At 33.1% G+C, this 15,048-nt stretch overlaps 3 protein-coding genes across 3 annotated transcripts; 1 reads left to right on the top strand and 2 right to left on the bottom strand.

Annotated features, from left to right (window-relative positions):
• The first annotated feature begins 6,388 nt into the window (after window positions 1–6,388).
• Window positions 6,389–7,821, top strand: LOC128169537 (uncharacterized). The gene is made up of 4 exons (XM_052835662.1): window positions 6,389–6,454; window positions 6,559–6,641; window positions 6,735–6,786; window positions 6,907–7,821. The coding sequence occupies exons 1-4, from the start codon at window positions 6,438–6,440 to the stop codon at window positions 7,814–7,816; spliced, it is 1,062 nt and encodes a 353-aa protein (XP_052691622.1). The 5' UTR covers window positions 6,389–6,437; the 3' UTR covers window positions 7,817–7,821.
• A 457-nt stretch (window positions 7,822–8,278) lies between these two features.
• Window positions 8,279–10,725, bottom strand: LOC128162708 (uncharacterized). The gene is made up of 2 exons (XM_052825992.1): window positions 10,312–10,725; window positions 8,279–8,806 (listed from the first exon to the last, which is right to left on the bottom strand). Exons 1-2 carry the CDS (start codon window positions 10,712–10,714, stop codon window positions 8,385–8,387), a joined length of 825 nt encoding a protein of 274 aa, XP_052681952.1. The 5' UTR covers window positions 10,715–10,725; the 3' UTR covers window positions 8,279–8,384.
• A 1,318-nt stretch (window positions 10,726–12,043) lies between these two features.
• On the bottom strand, window positions 12,044–13,164 carry LOC128178619 (complement C1q tumor necrosis factor-related protein 3-like). Its single transcript, XM_052845870.1, has 2 exons — window positions 12,795–13,164; window positions 12,044–12,471 (listed from the first exon to the last, which is right to left on the bottom strand). The coding sequence occupies exons 1-2, from the start codon at window positions 13,162–13,164 to the stop codon at window positions 12,059–12,061; spliced, it is 783 nt and encodes a 260-aa protein (XP_052701830.1). The 3' UTR covers window positions 12,044–12,058.
• Window positions 13,165–15,048: the final 1,884 nt, after the last annotated feature.

Genomic DNA, 15,048 nt, shown 5'->3' with positions numbered 1-15,048 from the left:
TTTACAAGAACTATTACGGTGTTTTAGACTTAAAGTAGTCCGAGTATCGCACTACGTCATAATACGGATTTTACAATATTGGTTCGACTTTTACAAAGCGTTTTTGATACCCGGTATTGATTTTGCTCTACATCGCTGTTGTTAACAATGGCAATAATAAGCAACAAGTTGCTGTCCTTTAACAAGGACTACAATACGTGGACCATTTGCATGTGTTTCCAACGAAAACGTGAAAGCCTTAAGATTATCAGAGATTCCACCGACCTAGCCCTATGCTTTTAACCACTAAATTTGTACGTTGTTTACCAATAAATGTACATGTATGTATAGCCCCGACTTTTTATTTCAGAATTAAAAGGCTTCATACTTCCTAAATAATCATGATCTATCTATTAATGAAGTTTGCATGTATAGTATCAGGCATTCGGTGAATTCTACTATTTGCTCACACATTACAATACGCACTACTTTGTTAACTATGCAGGGACAGCTTTGTGTAAATTAAAAATTTCATATTTTAATGCATTTTTCTTGAAATTTAACCTTTTTTACAGTGACATAATTATTCAATCATACTTAAATGCTTCAAACTTTAATCGGGAAGTACTCTAGCCTCGCCTACTATAAAGGTAAACGTTATGTTAAATGTGTCTTCGGAAAACAACGATACATTGCAAATTATGCTATATTTGATGCATGTTGTAGTTTCGGCATAACATTAACTTATTTCATACTACTGACAGTTCATATCACATGCCGATCGTTTCTTTAAAAGTAATACTTTGTTTCTGTACTGTTTACCGACAACTTTACAATTACAGCGCCTTTGAACTTATATAAGTGTGCATGTGGCACGGAATCCCGATCCTGATTCAGATCAACGTTAACGTGTGCTAGCCTGGTTCCTTGAGCTACCCATTACGCACAGGAACCAGGCTAGCTCATGCGCAGGTTGCATTTTCCCCATAGCATCCGGTTTAACCTCGCTTATATATTTTCTGCGTGGACCTCAGGGTCCACGCAATTAGAACGGTAATATATGTATTCTATGAGAGATAGAAATGATTAATGTTGAGAAACTCGATTCTGTTTAAGTAAAATGAAAAACGAAGTTTCTGATTAACCAGAATCTCAGGTATGCTTTTGACCCCCCCCCCTCGAATTTTTCTTTTTCTATTACTAAAACCGGTTTAAATTTAGAGACAGACGCTATTTCGAATTTAATCAATCGTCTATTAATTAATGTTTAAATGATATCTAGCATTGTTGACAGATCTAGGCAGAAAACTGTAGCAAAATGTGATTTTTACGAATTTTTCCGTCAGGGTCTACTTGGTTTAGAGCTTATAGCGTGAAAAGTAATCCGTCAGCATATAATTTATTTTACCAAATCTTTTTTCTAAGATGTCAATCTATAGAATAAACACCATGAATTTAAGTTTGAGTCCATAAAATAGTAAAAAAAAAATACCAAACGCGATACTAGCATTGCATTTTTTGTATTCTATTTTGATACATCAGGTCCATAAAGCGTAATTACTTACAAAAATTTGCGCAAAATTATTGATGAGATATGGCTTAAATAAATATTTATACTCTATTTTGTATGTTCAGTTCTAATTTTCCCAAAATTGGTAATTATTTTTAGGAAAAACGGACGTCTGGCAAATTTCATAATTGTCAATAATTTTCGCAAGGGGGTACACCCGTCTGAGAGGTGATAACAACCAAACTAGCATGTAAACATACATATTTTCTTTTGAATATGTATTGCTGGAATATATATTTATCTTTTAAAGCTAAGCTTTTAATGATTGAGTCCATGTAGTGCCGAGTATAGGACTACTTAATATTTATTAATTTATTTCGATCTCAACTTGCATGCTTAACTTATTCCTGTTCGCTCCGTGGAAAGCCTAGGACCGCATCGATCTCAACACCATTTCACAGTGGTTTACAGAGATTACATTGTATTATTACATACTATATAATTAGTGCTAATTAATAAACTTCACATGCTTAAAAAGATCAACTCTGACTCGTTAAGAAAAACATGAAGCATGGGCCAGGATTCTAATTCGAGGAACATTTTTTGTTTATATTTAAAAGCTTAATAATTTTAGAGTTTTGTTTTTAGTTCAATTATTTCTTTATTTTTTTTTTTATTTTATTACTTTTTTGTTTGTCAATATGCTGGGGGAATGTCTGTCCCCTCACTTAAAAAAAACCCAAATCCGATGCCACGTGTCTGTAAGACGCAGATTGATAGCCAATGATTAACAATTCTGGAGAATGAATCTACCTTTTTTTCATCAAAGTTATGGTGTTCTTCCCAAAAGGTTTCTTAATAAATCAATCAAATGTATTTTTGTTTCATTTTTATTTCATTTTTGTTCTCAAACCTCCTTAAACACATTCATTTCATAACTGTTATAAACCCTGCTATAACTGTGTTATATACATGTACATGTTATGAATGAAAATTATTTCTTTATATTTTATCAATTAACACAAAGGCTATTGTTGAATACCAACAATAAATATTATGAAATCATTGATAAATCTATGACTTTGTAAAAATTAAACAGTGAAAAATTATTTTAAGGCAAAGCCAGTATCCGTCGAAAATAAGATTAATCAGTTCAAAACTAAAGCAAGTTTTTGTGCGCAGTACAACTTCTTAAAACGTAATATAGCATTGTAACTCTAATTTTATAAATCATGTAGACATGAACCGATACAAACTAATAGATAAAGCACGTAAAACTGATTTAGTAATTTAGTGGTAGACATACGGCTTTCCGTTACTACCCTGGTATTTAAGGAGACCCCCCCCCCCCCGAAACAAGGGATTGGCATAGAATCACTCGAGTAGAGATAAACCCGGGCTGCATGATAAACAGGCAAGTAGTATCAGCCGCCCCCCTCCCCCCCCCCCCCACCCACACACACAGCCCCCACTTTTTCTCACATCTAACATTTTTTATCTAAAATATACATATAGAAAATTGAATTAAGATGGAGTTGCCCCCTCCCCCAAATTCGGTTAATTGTTTTATCGGTTTTGTTTTGTTTTTGTATTGTTATCATTGTTATAGATTATCGATGAGTAATATCATTGCGTTCTGTGCGCACAAAATTTCGACAATCTGATTAAATAAAAGCATCCTGATTTGTTCAATGTCAGGTTGCAGGTACATTAATTAGCATTTAGACAACTTTTTTTTTCTATGAAATCAGCACAATGTTCTTTAAAAAAAAATCAATGTTTTATTCCTACAATACATTTTAGATTTAATTTTTTTATATCCTTATTGCAATAAACGACCAAAAATTAAACACAAATGGATCAGTAAAATTCACATAGAATATGTTTTCCATTAAATCGAATGCTGAAATTTAGAAACTGGTTGCTAGTTTTCAAATTCGTTCCAAATTTCTACATCCATTTTTCAGTGTACTCAGGATTTTCCATTGACATACTGCGCCACAGGGGCCAAGCCCATTTTAACATTAATTTCAATGTAACCATAAATAAAGCCATTTTAACATTAATTTCAATGTAACCTTAAATAAAGAAAGGGTCCGTATTCCGTAAATACTCTCCAAACTGAACTTTTATTCTGCAGCCACATCAACTTCTGACCAGACCGGCCATTGTGATAGAAAATGTTAAACTCAATTTCATTGGTTAATATTCCTGATGGTCCGATCAGAATCAGTATTTCTCGAAGACGTCAAAATGGCTGGCCCTGTCAGAAGTCAATGTGGCTGCAGAATAAAAGTCCAGTTTGGAGAGTATTTACGGAATTTTATCGGAATTTAAGGATGTAAGTAGAGTGCATTTGATGTGAGATTTTAAAAGATTAGTGCGAATGTTTCTCGACTTGTTGCAATACTGCTGTTGTCAGAGGCAAAATCCCATCGTGAGCCTTGGACCGGTAAATATCCTAGTAAAAATAAACTGGCGAATTCGAGAGAATAATGACGTATATCTTCGCTATTTTAAGACCCATCAACTTGAAATTCGGCATGAGTGTATCTTAGACATTATTTTTCTGAAAAATACACGCATATTGCAAGTGTTGTAAAAAATAATTGATTTATTAGGCTTTTGAAGCGAGCTGGTAGTTTTTTTTTTATCTGGGTCAGAGTTCGACCCCTTTCTTTATTTATGGTTACATTGAAATTAATGTTAAAATGGGCTTGGCCCCTGTGTACTGCGCGGGATCGTTTGCGTTGTAGTAAACCTCTCTTAGTATATGTATACCCGACCGCGAGTGAATCGGTGAGTGCGAATTGGGCACATCTCTCTGTAAAGATTGTCAATGATAGATTAAAAAACACTATATATATACAGTCTTAAAAATTCTTTTTATAAGCATTCAGTACAAAATATAGAAGTATATTTGACGGAACAATAATAAACAATGTTGTCTTGACAAAAATAGTGGGTGCTACAAAAACATTAAGAAAATGCTACGAGAGAAAATCACAAGCTTTAGTGCTTGTATTGAGATTTCAGTAAAAGAAATGTCAAATGGAGAGGGTAAATAAATCAAGGTTCACGATTCGATACCTTTGTGCAATATCATTTCAATATCACTCCTATTAAAATGGAACCAACTTTTTTTCAATTTCACTACGCTTTTATTTGTCATACATGCTGTAAACTGTTTGTAGTTAACTTTATGAAAATATTGGTGCTCACGATTTCCATGATTTTATATTCTTGCAATTTCACACAAAACAACAACAATGCAGAATAAGTGCTCGCGTAAAATATGAAAAATATGTAATATCAGCAACGTTACATATTGATTTACACATAAAAAGGACACAAAATTAACTACGATGAAGAGTTTTAATTGTGGCAATAAACGTGAGATAAAATAAACATACGTTCGATCCTGGACAAATTTAATTGAAATCAAACAAGAGCATATCTCATTTCATACTTTGACTAGATAAATATTATTTTCTTTTTTAACTTTAATTTTAATTCTAACTCAAACACATTTACGATTTTATTGAAATGTCCATGTATCTGTATCGCACATTATCATGCTTACTTTCAATATGTAGTCCCCATTTAGTTTTGCAGATGCCTATGCTAATTGTCAAACTCTCGAAATCCATGCCAAGCTTGTGAAGATGATTTTTTATCATTATATGGATATAAACTAAATTAGAATTTGATGAACTCGGTGTATCTTTTATTGATGCACGTAGGAGCAAAATGACCGGCGCGAATTGTCTCTAAGACCGAAACGTCCCGCAATCTTACTAAGCTTGCTGCGTATTTTCATAAACCAATTACAGCAAATACACTACCGCTTTGCTTAAAATGCGACTTTTCATTTAAACGACTTGATCGAATTCACGTGTGAATAGAGACACTTTTAGGTATAGAAATGTAGTAAGGAACAAGAGTAAATATAAAAGAAAGTAATTTAAATAATTACGGATTACAAAAATATTAAAGCAACATAGAATTTAGCAAGCCATGAAGAAATAAAAACGAACGAATCAAAGTAAAAAAAATTATAACCATTGATATGAAAACGCTAAGTGTCAATCATGTGTAAATATACAGAAAAATAAAAAAAGCAAAATAAAGAAAGGCAGATCTACTTTTGGCAAAGTTTTTTTTTTTCATATAGCATGTGCTTAAGAGTCCAGTGTGCATATACATTGTATTAACACCATGCAAATGAAAAATGCCTTGTTCATTGTACTTAGTTATTGATAATGAATAACTTTAGAAAAAATTATTTGAATTGTACATGTAGTTTATATAAGTAGTTCGTTACACGACTAAGATATGATTTATTCAGAAAACATGAATGTGCGTTAAAAAAAACTTCACTGTTTTAGTGACAATTACATTTTCAATGTGCACGAGTTGTGTAAAAAATATGCATTGATATAAATGCACTATCATTACTTAAAGTTATTAATAAGGAATCAAAAAAGAATTTAGTAATGATATCTTGAAAAGCAAATATATGATTAACAAATAAAACTATGGAGCTATATACCTAACATGAAAATGACGTTGATGAAATCATAACGTAACGTCGCAAGGTGAACAACGTCATAGGTAAAAATACCGTAACTTTAAAAGCCAAATAAAGATATTTATAGTTATTGGATCTTCATGAAACTTCATAACTTTAATCTTCTGACAAATAAAGATATAAATCCATAAAAATCTGAAATTGTGAAAAAAATGTCATAAGGACCAATTTCTCATGGGCGCAATCATATTCGAAGGGGTAGTGATACAACGAAATAACTTTTATGACGTAACAGTATTATGACGTCATAGTGACCTAAACGTCATCGCTTCGTTAACAACCGTGTTTGCGCGTTTGTGAAGTAGGCCTATACAGATCTAGACGTTTGTCTTATTCGGATGTTAAAACCTTGACAGAATGGCATTTTATGAGAGGTATTGCTAATGAGAAATTTAAGAGCCTAGTGATTTTATTAAAATTTATACGTATTATTTAAACTGATTCGAATTTCGTTAAAATCGCGGGGTTTTATTTACAGACTTCCTTGTATAGCAGAAGAAAAGCTTTACGTTGATCAGGAGACGGAATATACCTTCTTTCAGAACAATCCTGCGGATGCGGGTAATCATCTCATACAATGTAGCTTTTTTAATATAAATGTAATATTTCTTAAGAACATTTTCTAAATTATGTACTTTTCTCCTCTTTCTGAAGGATGGACCGATGACAAAATTGAGCTACCCTCATCAGATAGCAGCTTTGTCAGGTTGGTAATTGTAATTCAACAAATTCTTATCAATCATTTGTAATTGTTTGAACCTGATTTAATGAAGGTTAATTTTTTTATCACATCAACCTCTCTCATTCTATCACTCTTTTTTTCCAGTTATTGGATGAAACTTTGCCAGGAGAATTTGAGAGAAAGAAACAGAATTCAACAAGAATTGATGAACGCACGACTTCCTCAGGAGGCACTTGATGTCTGGGGTATGAAGGAGTTCGGGATGCACGAACGCGTTTTTGAGATGGAGGAGAAACTGATGAAGGCTCGTAAACAATTCCAGAAAATCGCAGCTGACGTAGACGATTGGGCCTCCCTTGACTATCTCCGATGGAAACGAGACTCGGCGCTAGAGGAAATTCGGAAACAAAACAAGCAACGGAACATACCTCCTAGCTACGCTGTTCCTGCTTTAAGCAAAGGAGTGAAGTTACCACCAATCGGAAAACCAGTTGTTAGAGTGACCGGGAGTTACAAACACCCCAATCATGCCAATGCGCCAGTTGTATCTACAGCTTTGCGTAGTCAAGAAAAGGTTTGCACAATTCCAAATTATTCAACCGGTTTGAGGAAAAGGGTACTGGAAGAAGTGCATTTGAAAGAGACATTTGACTTGAAAAAAGCTCCAAGAAGAATTCCTGTTAGAAAAACGGGGTTGACAACAGAAGACTTTCTCTCATTCTGGTCTCCAAAACAAACAAAAGAATCACGGGAACAGAGTAGATTACCATTACCTGTTATTTGCGTCTCAAAAGCTATCCCTGATTTGGATATCGCAACTACAATCTACAGTTCTCAAAATCTGATGCAAAGCTCTGATCGAAAGTTAAAAGACGTGGATTTGTCTTATCCAAAGAAAAACAAGAGGGATAAATCATTACACGCACCATCTCAGAGTAATTTAATTTTGCAACGCATCCCCAGTCCACCGGCACGTGATGGCAAACGGAGAACATCTACCAAATTGCGGAGATGTCATTACAAACAATCCACTTCTGCTTTACCGCAGTTGTGACCTGCATTCAGCGATTGCTCGCATGAACACACTTTACTTAAATGAATTGAATATTAAGAAATTATTTAATTTTAATAATGATATTAATATATTTTAGAAAAAATATGATCGTTTATAATTGTTTGATTTTATCTTAAATGATTATTTTAAAACATGATTGTGCTTTTTTTTTTTAACATAAACCCGGTACATATGTAGAATTTGAAAACGCTCATACCCATCTCCATCCCTCTCTGTCTCTCTCAACAAACCATGGAAATATTGCCTTAAAGTGGGACATATTACTTAGCTTAATATCAATATAGACAAATAAAAATACCTTTTGAACACATAACGTATAACTGGCAAGGGTCTGAATGCCCCCCCCCCCCCCTGGAAAATTTAAATTCGTTTAATATACTTAATTAAGCAACTGAAAATATGCTTCTGGTCCACCTCATTTTCATAACAACACTGTAAATAGAATGGCGAGAAATTTTTCATTTATTTGCAGTTTTATGGCGATGATACAGACAGGAGCATAATACAAATGCATGTATTCAGTATATACATGTAAAAATAAATTTCTTCAGTTGATTTTCCAACCGCTGAAACTTGATTTGTGGTAATCATTGCTGTACACGGTTGCATCCAAAGCTCCATTCATGTTAACCCGAATAGAGACCACGTCCATTGCGTTCAGCTGCACGACAACCAGTCCCGTTGTGGTTCGGACATTGTCCACTCCGTACGCGCTCGTGTACGTCGCCCCGACCGCATTCGAATTGACAAAGATCTGAGTGTAGATATAGTGTCCCTGTGATACCGCCAGGGTCCAGCTGAAGACGTAGACCCCGGGGACGGGGGCCGTGAAGATTCCACTGTGGCGGTTGTAGTGGTTGCCGACATTAGTGACCGCAGTCTGGAAAACTAGTTGTTGTCCGTGCCCGGGGCTCACCAGATGGCTTGACATGTAGGCGTAGAAAGCCACTTCTTGGTGGGTGGGCTCTCCTGCAATAAACACAGTAGACACATTGGCTACATAGACGCAATGACTACATAGACATATTGACTACAGTCTACATAGACACATTGACTTCATGGACGCAATGACTACATAGACGCAATGACTACACAGACGCATTGACTACATAGACACATTGACCACATAGACGCAATGACTACATAGACGCAATGACTAAATAGACACATTGACTACATAGACACATTGACTACATAAATAGACGCAATGATTACATAGACGCAATGAATATTTAGACGCAATGACTACATAGATGCAATGACTAAATAGACACTTGGCCATTCTTTCACCATGTAATATCCGATTATAGTAGTATTTCATACACATATAATCGGATTAGACATAAATCAAGTTTTAAAACATTCTGATAATATTCTATATTACGCACATTTAACTCTTATCTTATTTGTAAATGCCCCTTGCCTTTATTTTCTATTCACTTTAAAAATATGCAAACAATAAATATACACGAAAACTCGATCAAAATGTGCTTTTGTTTTTGTGGTTTTGAAAATATTTAATTGTACCATTTTAAGTAGATGATTTCAAAGAGATAAACGAATGCCCACGAATACATGTAATTATAGAGAGGTTTAGCAAAACAACGTGTACGCGTAGAAATGAAATAATGTGCATTATATCATCAGTTTGTGTAATGACGAATTTCTACACGTATGTACCCGAATATACATACGTATAAATTGCAAAGTACCCGTAAGGTCGAACTAGTTGCTTCTGTTTTTCTGTTGGCTTTTTATTTCAACAAATATGTATATTTTTCTAAAGCCTGAATATTTGACGCGAGTACTGATATCAACAAACATACATTTTCATTAAAATTCAAAACGTTTTTGGAGTTTTAATACACGTATATCTTCCACCAAAAATTCAATGGCTCTGTTATTTTATTCATCTGTGATAAATAAAAATATACATATATAATACATTGGTGTTCAATAAAATTAACACATGCAAGTCTCAATTTTCGACTGTGACTAAAAATTCTCAGATAAGAAGGAGAGACATATAAAATTACATTTAAAACGTTTACACGCACAGGTACACCTTACAACTGCTAAGCAAGAAAAGTAATGTGAGCTGGTACGCGTAGTTCTAACTTGTAACCTACACGTACAAGTACGCGTACCGTTAGTCTGCTAAACCTCTTTAATATATAACAAAATTGTTCCTCACGACAACTTTAATTTTTTAAGGTCCAGTTTATAGAATTTTAAATTTAACGAAAATGTTATTTTGTGAATTTTGAGTTTTCCTTTTTTGTTATAAAACAAAATCGTAAGCGCAGTGTATCATTGTTCGATAATATTATTATGACACAGCAATAGATAAATAAACAATAGAAATAATAAAAAAAAAAACAACTTATCGCAAATTATAATAAGAAATGAATTTTACTAGTAATTAAAATATATTAATATTGATAACAAATTCAATAAATAGCCTTACAGCTTACCTGGAGAAATAAGTCTCTTCTGTCTTGAAACTATCAACTCCAAATCTCTCTTCCGTCTACTAAGGCTATTGTAATTGGATTTAGAATCGTGTTTTTGGGTAGAATTCCTATTATCTACCAAGTCGTCCAAAAAGTTGGTTTTTAACCTTTCATTTGTTTCATAATTCCTTGTCAATGCTTCAATTTTCTCATTTTGCTGATCAATCAAAGCCTCCATATTTTGTATCTTGGTGTTTTGTGCATCAATTTGGCCCGACAATTGCTGAATCATGGTTTGTAGACCTAAAGTGATCTTTTCCAAATCGCCAAAATCAGCACCAGCTTCTATGAAATGAAACCCATAGGTTAGCGTAAGAAAGGCAACAGTTACTAATGTTCTTGGTAACATGTCTGCAAGCTTCATTGTTGACCAAAAGTCTGCAAAACACATAAATATATTAATGAAAATTGGTTCATCAATTTTGATACGCAACTTAAAATACGGTTTTAATGCGCATTTCATCCCATCTAATAAATTAAAGATACACTGTGTACAAATGCCAATCCCACTTAACAAACAAGCAAAACATTTAGGTAGCTAAAGAAGTAAGCGATACTCTGCTATTCATGCAAGAGCTATATAAGTAATTAATTAAACTTTTCAAACATTGAAGGGAAAAACATTTTAACTTACCCTAAATGTACCCATCTCTTGAAATTTGAATGTCAAATCCATATCCGACTTACAGGACATACAACATTTGTTGCGTTTCATTTTCGATGTGTGTGTGTTAGTGAATGTGTGTGATCCTATAACATAATTTATTACTTAGTTTGACAAATCTTTGGATAGTATCGATATCGAAGAAAATGAACTAGCATTGTGAATATTCATTAATATAATTGATACACATTTGCATTTCCATGCAATGTGTTGGGATTTTGATCTACGAATAATATCAATCATTGATTTTATCAGCGTCAATTTCGAATCATCAGTACTTTATAAATTGAAACGTCCCATGTACGTTCACCATTGCTACAAGAACGAACTCTTCTTGAAATAGAACGTAAAATCACACCGAAAGACAGATTTTAGGTTGTTTTGCATCAAATACCGCGACACGTGATTGCTACAATCACGCGACATTTTCTATGGTGTTTTATGCGCAATATAAACGGAAAAAAAATTTGCTTTTTTGTCGGAAAGGCGTTATAAGTTTATACACGGTACATTGATGATGGTAGTCTCTATTATTGTAGTTTTTAGTCAACCTTTTTAATATATTTAAAAATTGTGTTTCATTAACGCGGGTCATGTGTTTTTTCTGCAATGTCACCACCATCAAATCATCAAAGAAAGCATTTTATTGTTTAAATAACCAAATCATAACGAAAAGGAGTTGGGACAAGATGACTGACAAACCGTAATGAAGACTAATATATCCCCTGGTTTTACGATTTGGGAGCTAAACACGTATTTTGAATCAAAAGCTGATTTGATCAAAATCTAAGCTGATAATTGACTAAAATGAGAAAACTGAATTTGGAATTTTTAATGTAAATCAAACACATTTTATTTATATTACAAAATGCATTCAATTTGATTTTTCTGGCAAAAGGAATCTATTCGTCTTAGATCAAATCAAGATATCATAATAATATAACACACTGAGCTGAACTTCTATAAATTATTATCTTTGCATTGACGAAATAAAAAAATTGTAAGCCTTACAAAGTGAACAGGCTAGAAATGAACATTTCAAAATCAAAAAAGCCTCCACCCAGAAAATGTCGATTTACAGGAAGGCACGCTAATTATTTCTCCTCTACTGTAATTTATTGTGCTGAAACGAACGTACAAAAAGTCCCCGTTGGTGACGTCACTAACCACCACACCAGTACTTGTTCTGGCATTTTTAACACCGACAGCACTAGTGTATATGGCTCCAATAGACTCCATATTTCTCACGAGCTCTGTGTTTATATTACTTTCGTCTGTTACAGTAATTGTCCACGTGAACACGAATATTCCTTGTACGGGTGCGGTGAAGATTCCAGTCAGTTGGTTGTAATGGTTTCCGACGTTAAGTCCCGTGTTTTGAAAAATGACTGTCGAACCTTTAGACTGGTATAGCAAGTTGGAAGCCAAGTAAGAGTGAAATGCTATGTTATACTGACCTACAAAATGTTTAAGAACACTACTGATGTGTTTAAGGCATTTCGTGCAAAAAATCCCTCAAATAAAATCAGAGACGTGAAAATAATATCTGCTTTAAGACATAAAACTCAACTATCAGTGTTTTTCATTTTTATTTCAGTCAATTTAAAAGTGAATGATTTGTATTGAATGAATTAGAATCTGCAAATATTGTTATTAGCAATGTTATACTCATGACCATCGTTTTGGAAGAATTCAAGAATAAACCTCTTTATTGCAATTCGTTTTCGAAGTATTTTTCAAATCGTAGAGACTTGACCAATAATTTTTAAAAATATCTCACCTGGTGTTAGAAGTCGCGTTGACATAGTACTCCCTTTGTGTGTAATAGCGTTATCAATGCGCTGAGATAGATGTACACTGCTCTCTCTGCTTGTTGCTTGATTATTTCCATCGTTGTTCCGGGAGATGTTTTCCAAGCGTCCAATGCGATTGCCTTGTTGACTCACAACTTTTTGTAGATTTTCAATGATGGTGAATTGCTTCTGAATTACATTTTCTAACCGTTCAATATATAAACCGTAGGTCTGCTGTTCCGGTTTTGTTTGAAAATCGGTTGTCTCGGAACTGTTCCACTCAGCTCTGACATATATGTGCATTTCAGTACAAATTACGAGTGCAAAAATCAATTTTACCCTAAACGTTGGCCACATTGTGAACTTGAAAACTTTTAATTTCCTGCTGATGTTCATGAAATGGAAGACAAAACGACATTGGGATTATCGCGCTATTTAAACACATTTTTAGCAAGTAATACTCTGGTAAGGGACAACATTGGCATCGAAGTAAATCCAAGCCCTAACTACCCTCATGCCACTTGGAATTGAAAGGGGAACAGGCAGGCTTTATTTTTTCCTTAGCTCTAAATGACAATTTGCAAAACGTATCACTAGCAATTGTTCTAAATCTTCGAAATTCTGTTACGTTTTTATAAGATATGACTGTTACTATTTGCTTAACACAAAACTGTAAAAAAAAACCCACAAAAAACCAGCAAACAAAAATAATTTTTGCCAAAAAAATAATAATAATAATATCATTATCTATTATTACAATAATATTTTTTGTTGTAAAAACGTATCATGTATTATTATATGTTTATATGTATTATTTTATGAAAGCTAATTTACCAGTCAAGCGCCGTATTTTGCGTTTGAATATATTTGTTTCAATTTTAAACATGTGATTCAATATGACTGCTTAAAATATATGTTCGTTAACATAAAATTCCTCAACAAAATATTTTTAAAATATATTGAGTTCTCCAATTCAATTTGTCTGAAATTAACCATTGAATAAAAGGTCTGTTTTACCCCTAAACCAATAAAGAGATAAGAAATATTCTGTAAGATAAATACTTAATGAACGGTATGAGAAAGTAAAAATTAGTATAAAAGAAATAAATTTAGGTTATTTGCAAACAGTGTTTGTTGCTCACTAACCATCAACATATTTTTCAAAGCTGAAAAACTAAATGAGCTTGGCATATCAGAAATAACAACGTCCTAGGTATTCTTCTATATTACATATGTAAATAATTCTTTGCATAATAACCAAAGGGATCCGTCACAAAATTCGTGAATGTGAAAAAGTTCGCTGCAGGCAGAAATAAAACCTAGATTGGTTTAATTACCGGTCCCTTAACAGGAAAAAAGATTAACTTATCTTTGTCGTAGTTTTTGAAGATTGCAGAGAGTACAAAAAGTCCGTTTTGTTTTGTTTTAATAATTTTTACATCATAACAGTCGATTATTTAAATTCTATATTTAAGTCATCTGAATATTTTATAATATCATTGAAGGGACTTGTACACGATTTGACTTAAAATTTTAAAATTTTATTTTTCCATTTTCAATGTTTTAATATACTGATAAATATAGAAGTTTATAATGCTATGTCAGAATTTGAAAGACGAATATCAAGTTTTAAGCAAGATACAAGGTTCATAATTCTTTGTTTTGTAAACAAAGCTCGAATATTGTCATTTTTAACACATGTGTTGTATTGTTGTAAGTTTCAATCTAATGTATTTTTAGTTTGTTGACAATAATATTTATCTAGATAATGAAATTGTTTAAATTTTTTTACAAGTCAGTTTGTCTTCAAAATGGTAATTCTCTTCATAACAGTTTTGTAAACAACTATTAGACTCGAGCTTTGTTTACATAACAACCAATTCTTACCTCTGCATCTCGCTTGTAACTTGACATTCAATATTTTGGTCAATCATTTAAAATGCACCAGTTAACCGTTTTCTACATAAAAATTAAGTTTTTTTAATCTCAAATCGTGTCCAGGTCCCTTTCAATTATAAATGATATGATTTCAATGAATTATAGACAGTTCTATAGCTTGGAACTTTATAAGTACTCGTTCATTTAACTTACACGTAATATTTTAGTACATCGCTACTTGGAAATACACTTATTCTTTATACTACAGTTTCGTGATGGGCTTACAAGTTACACCCTTATTGTAGTGAAACAACGGATTTATCTACTATAGCATCTCAGCATTAACTGGCAGTTTTTAGGCAA

This window comes from Crassostrea angulata, chromosome 1 (assembly GCF_025612915.1).
Source record: "Crassostrea angulata isolate pt1a10 chromosome 1, ASM2561291v2, whole genome shotgun sequence".
Lineage (NCBI taxonomy): Eukaryota > Metazoa > Mollusca > Bivalvia > Ostreida > Ostreidae > Magallana > Magallana angulata.
This window is presented reverse-complemented; position numbering and strand designations above follow the sequence as displayed.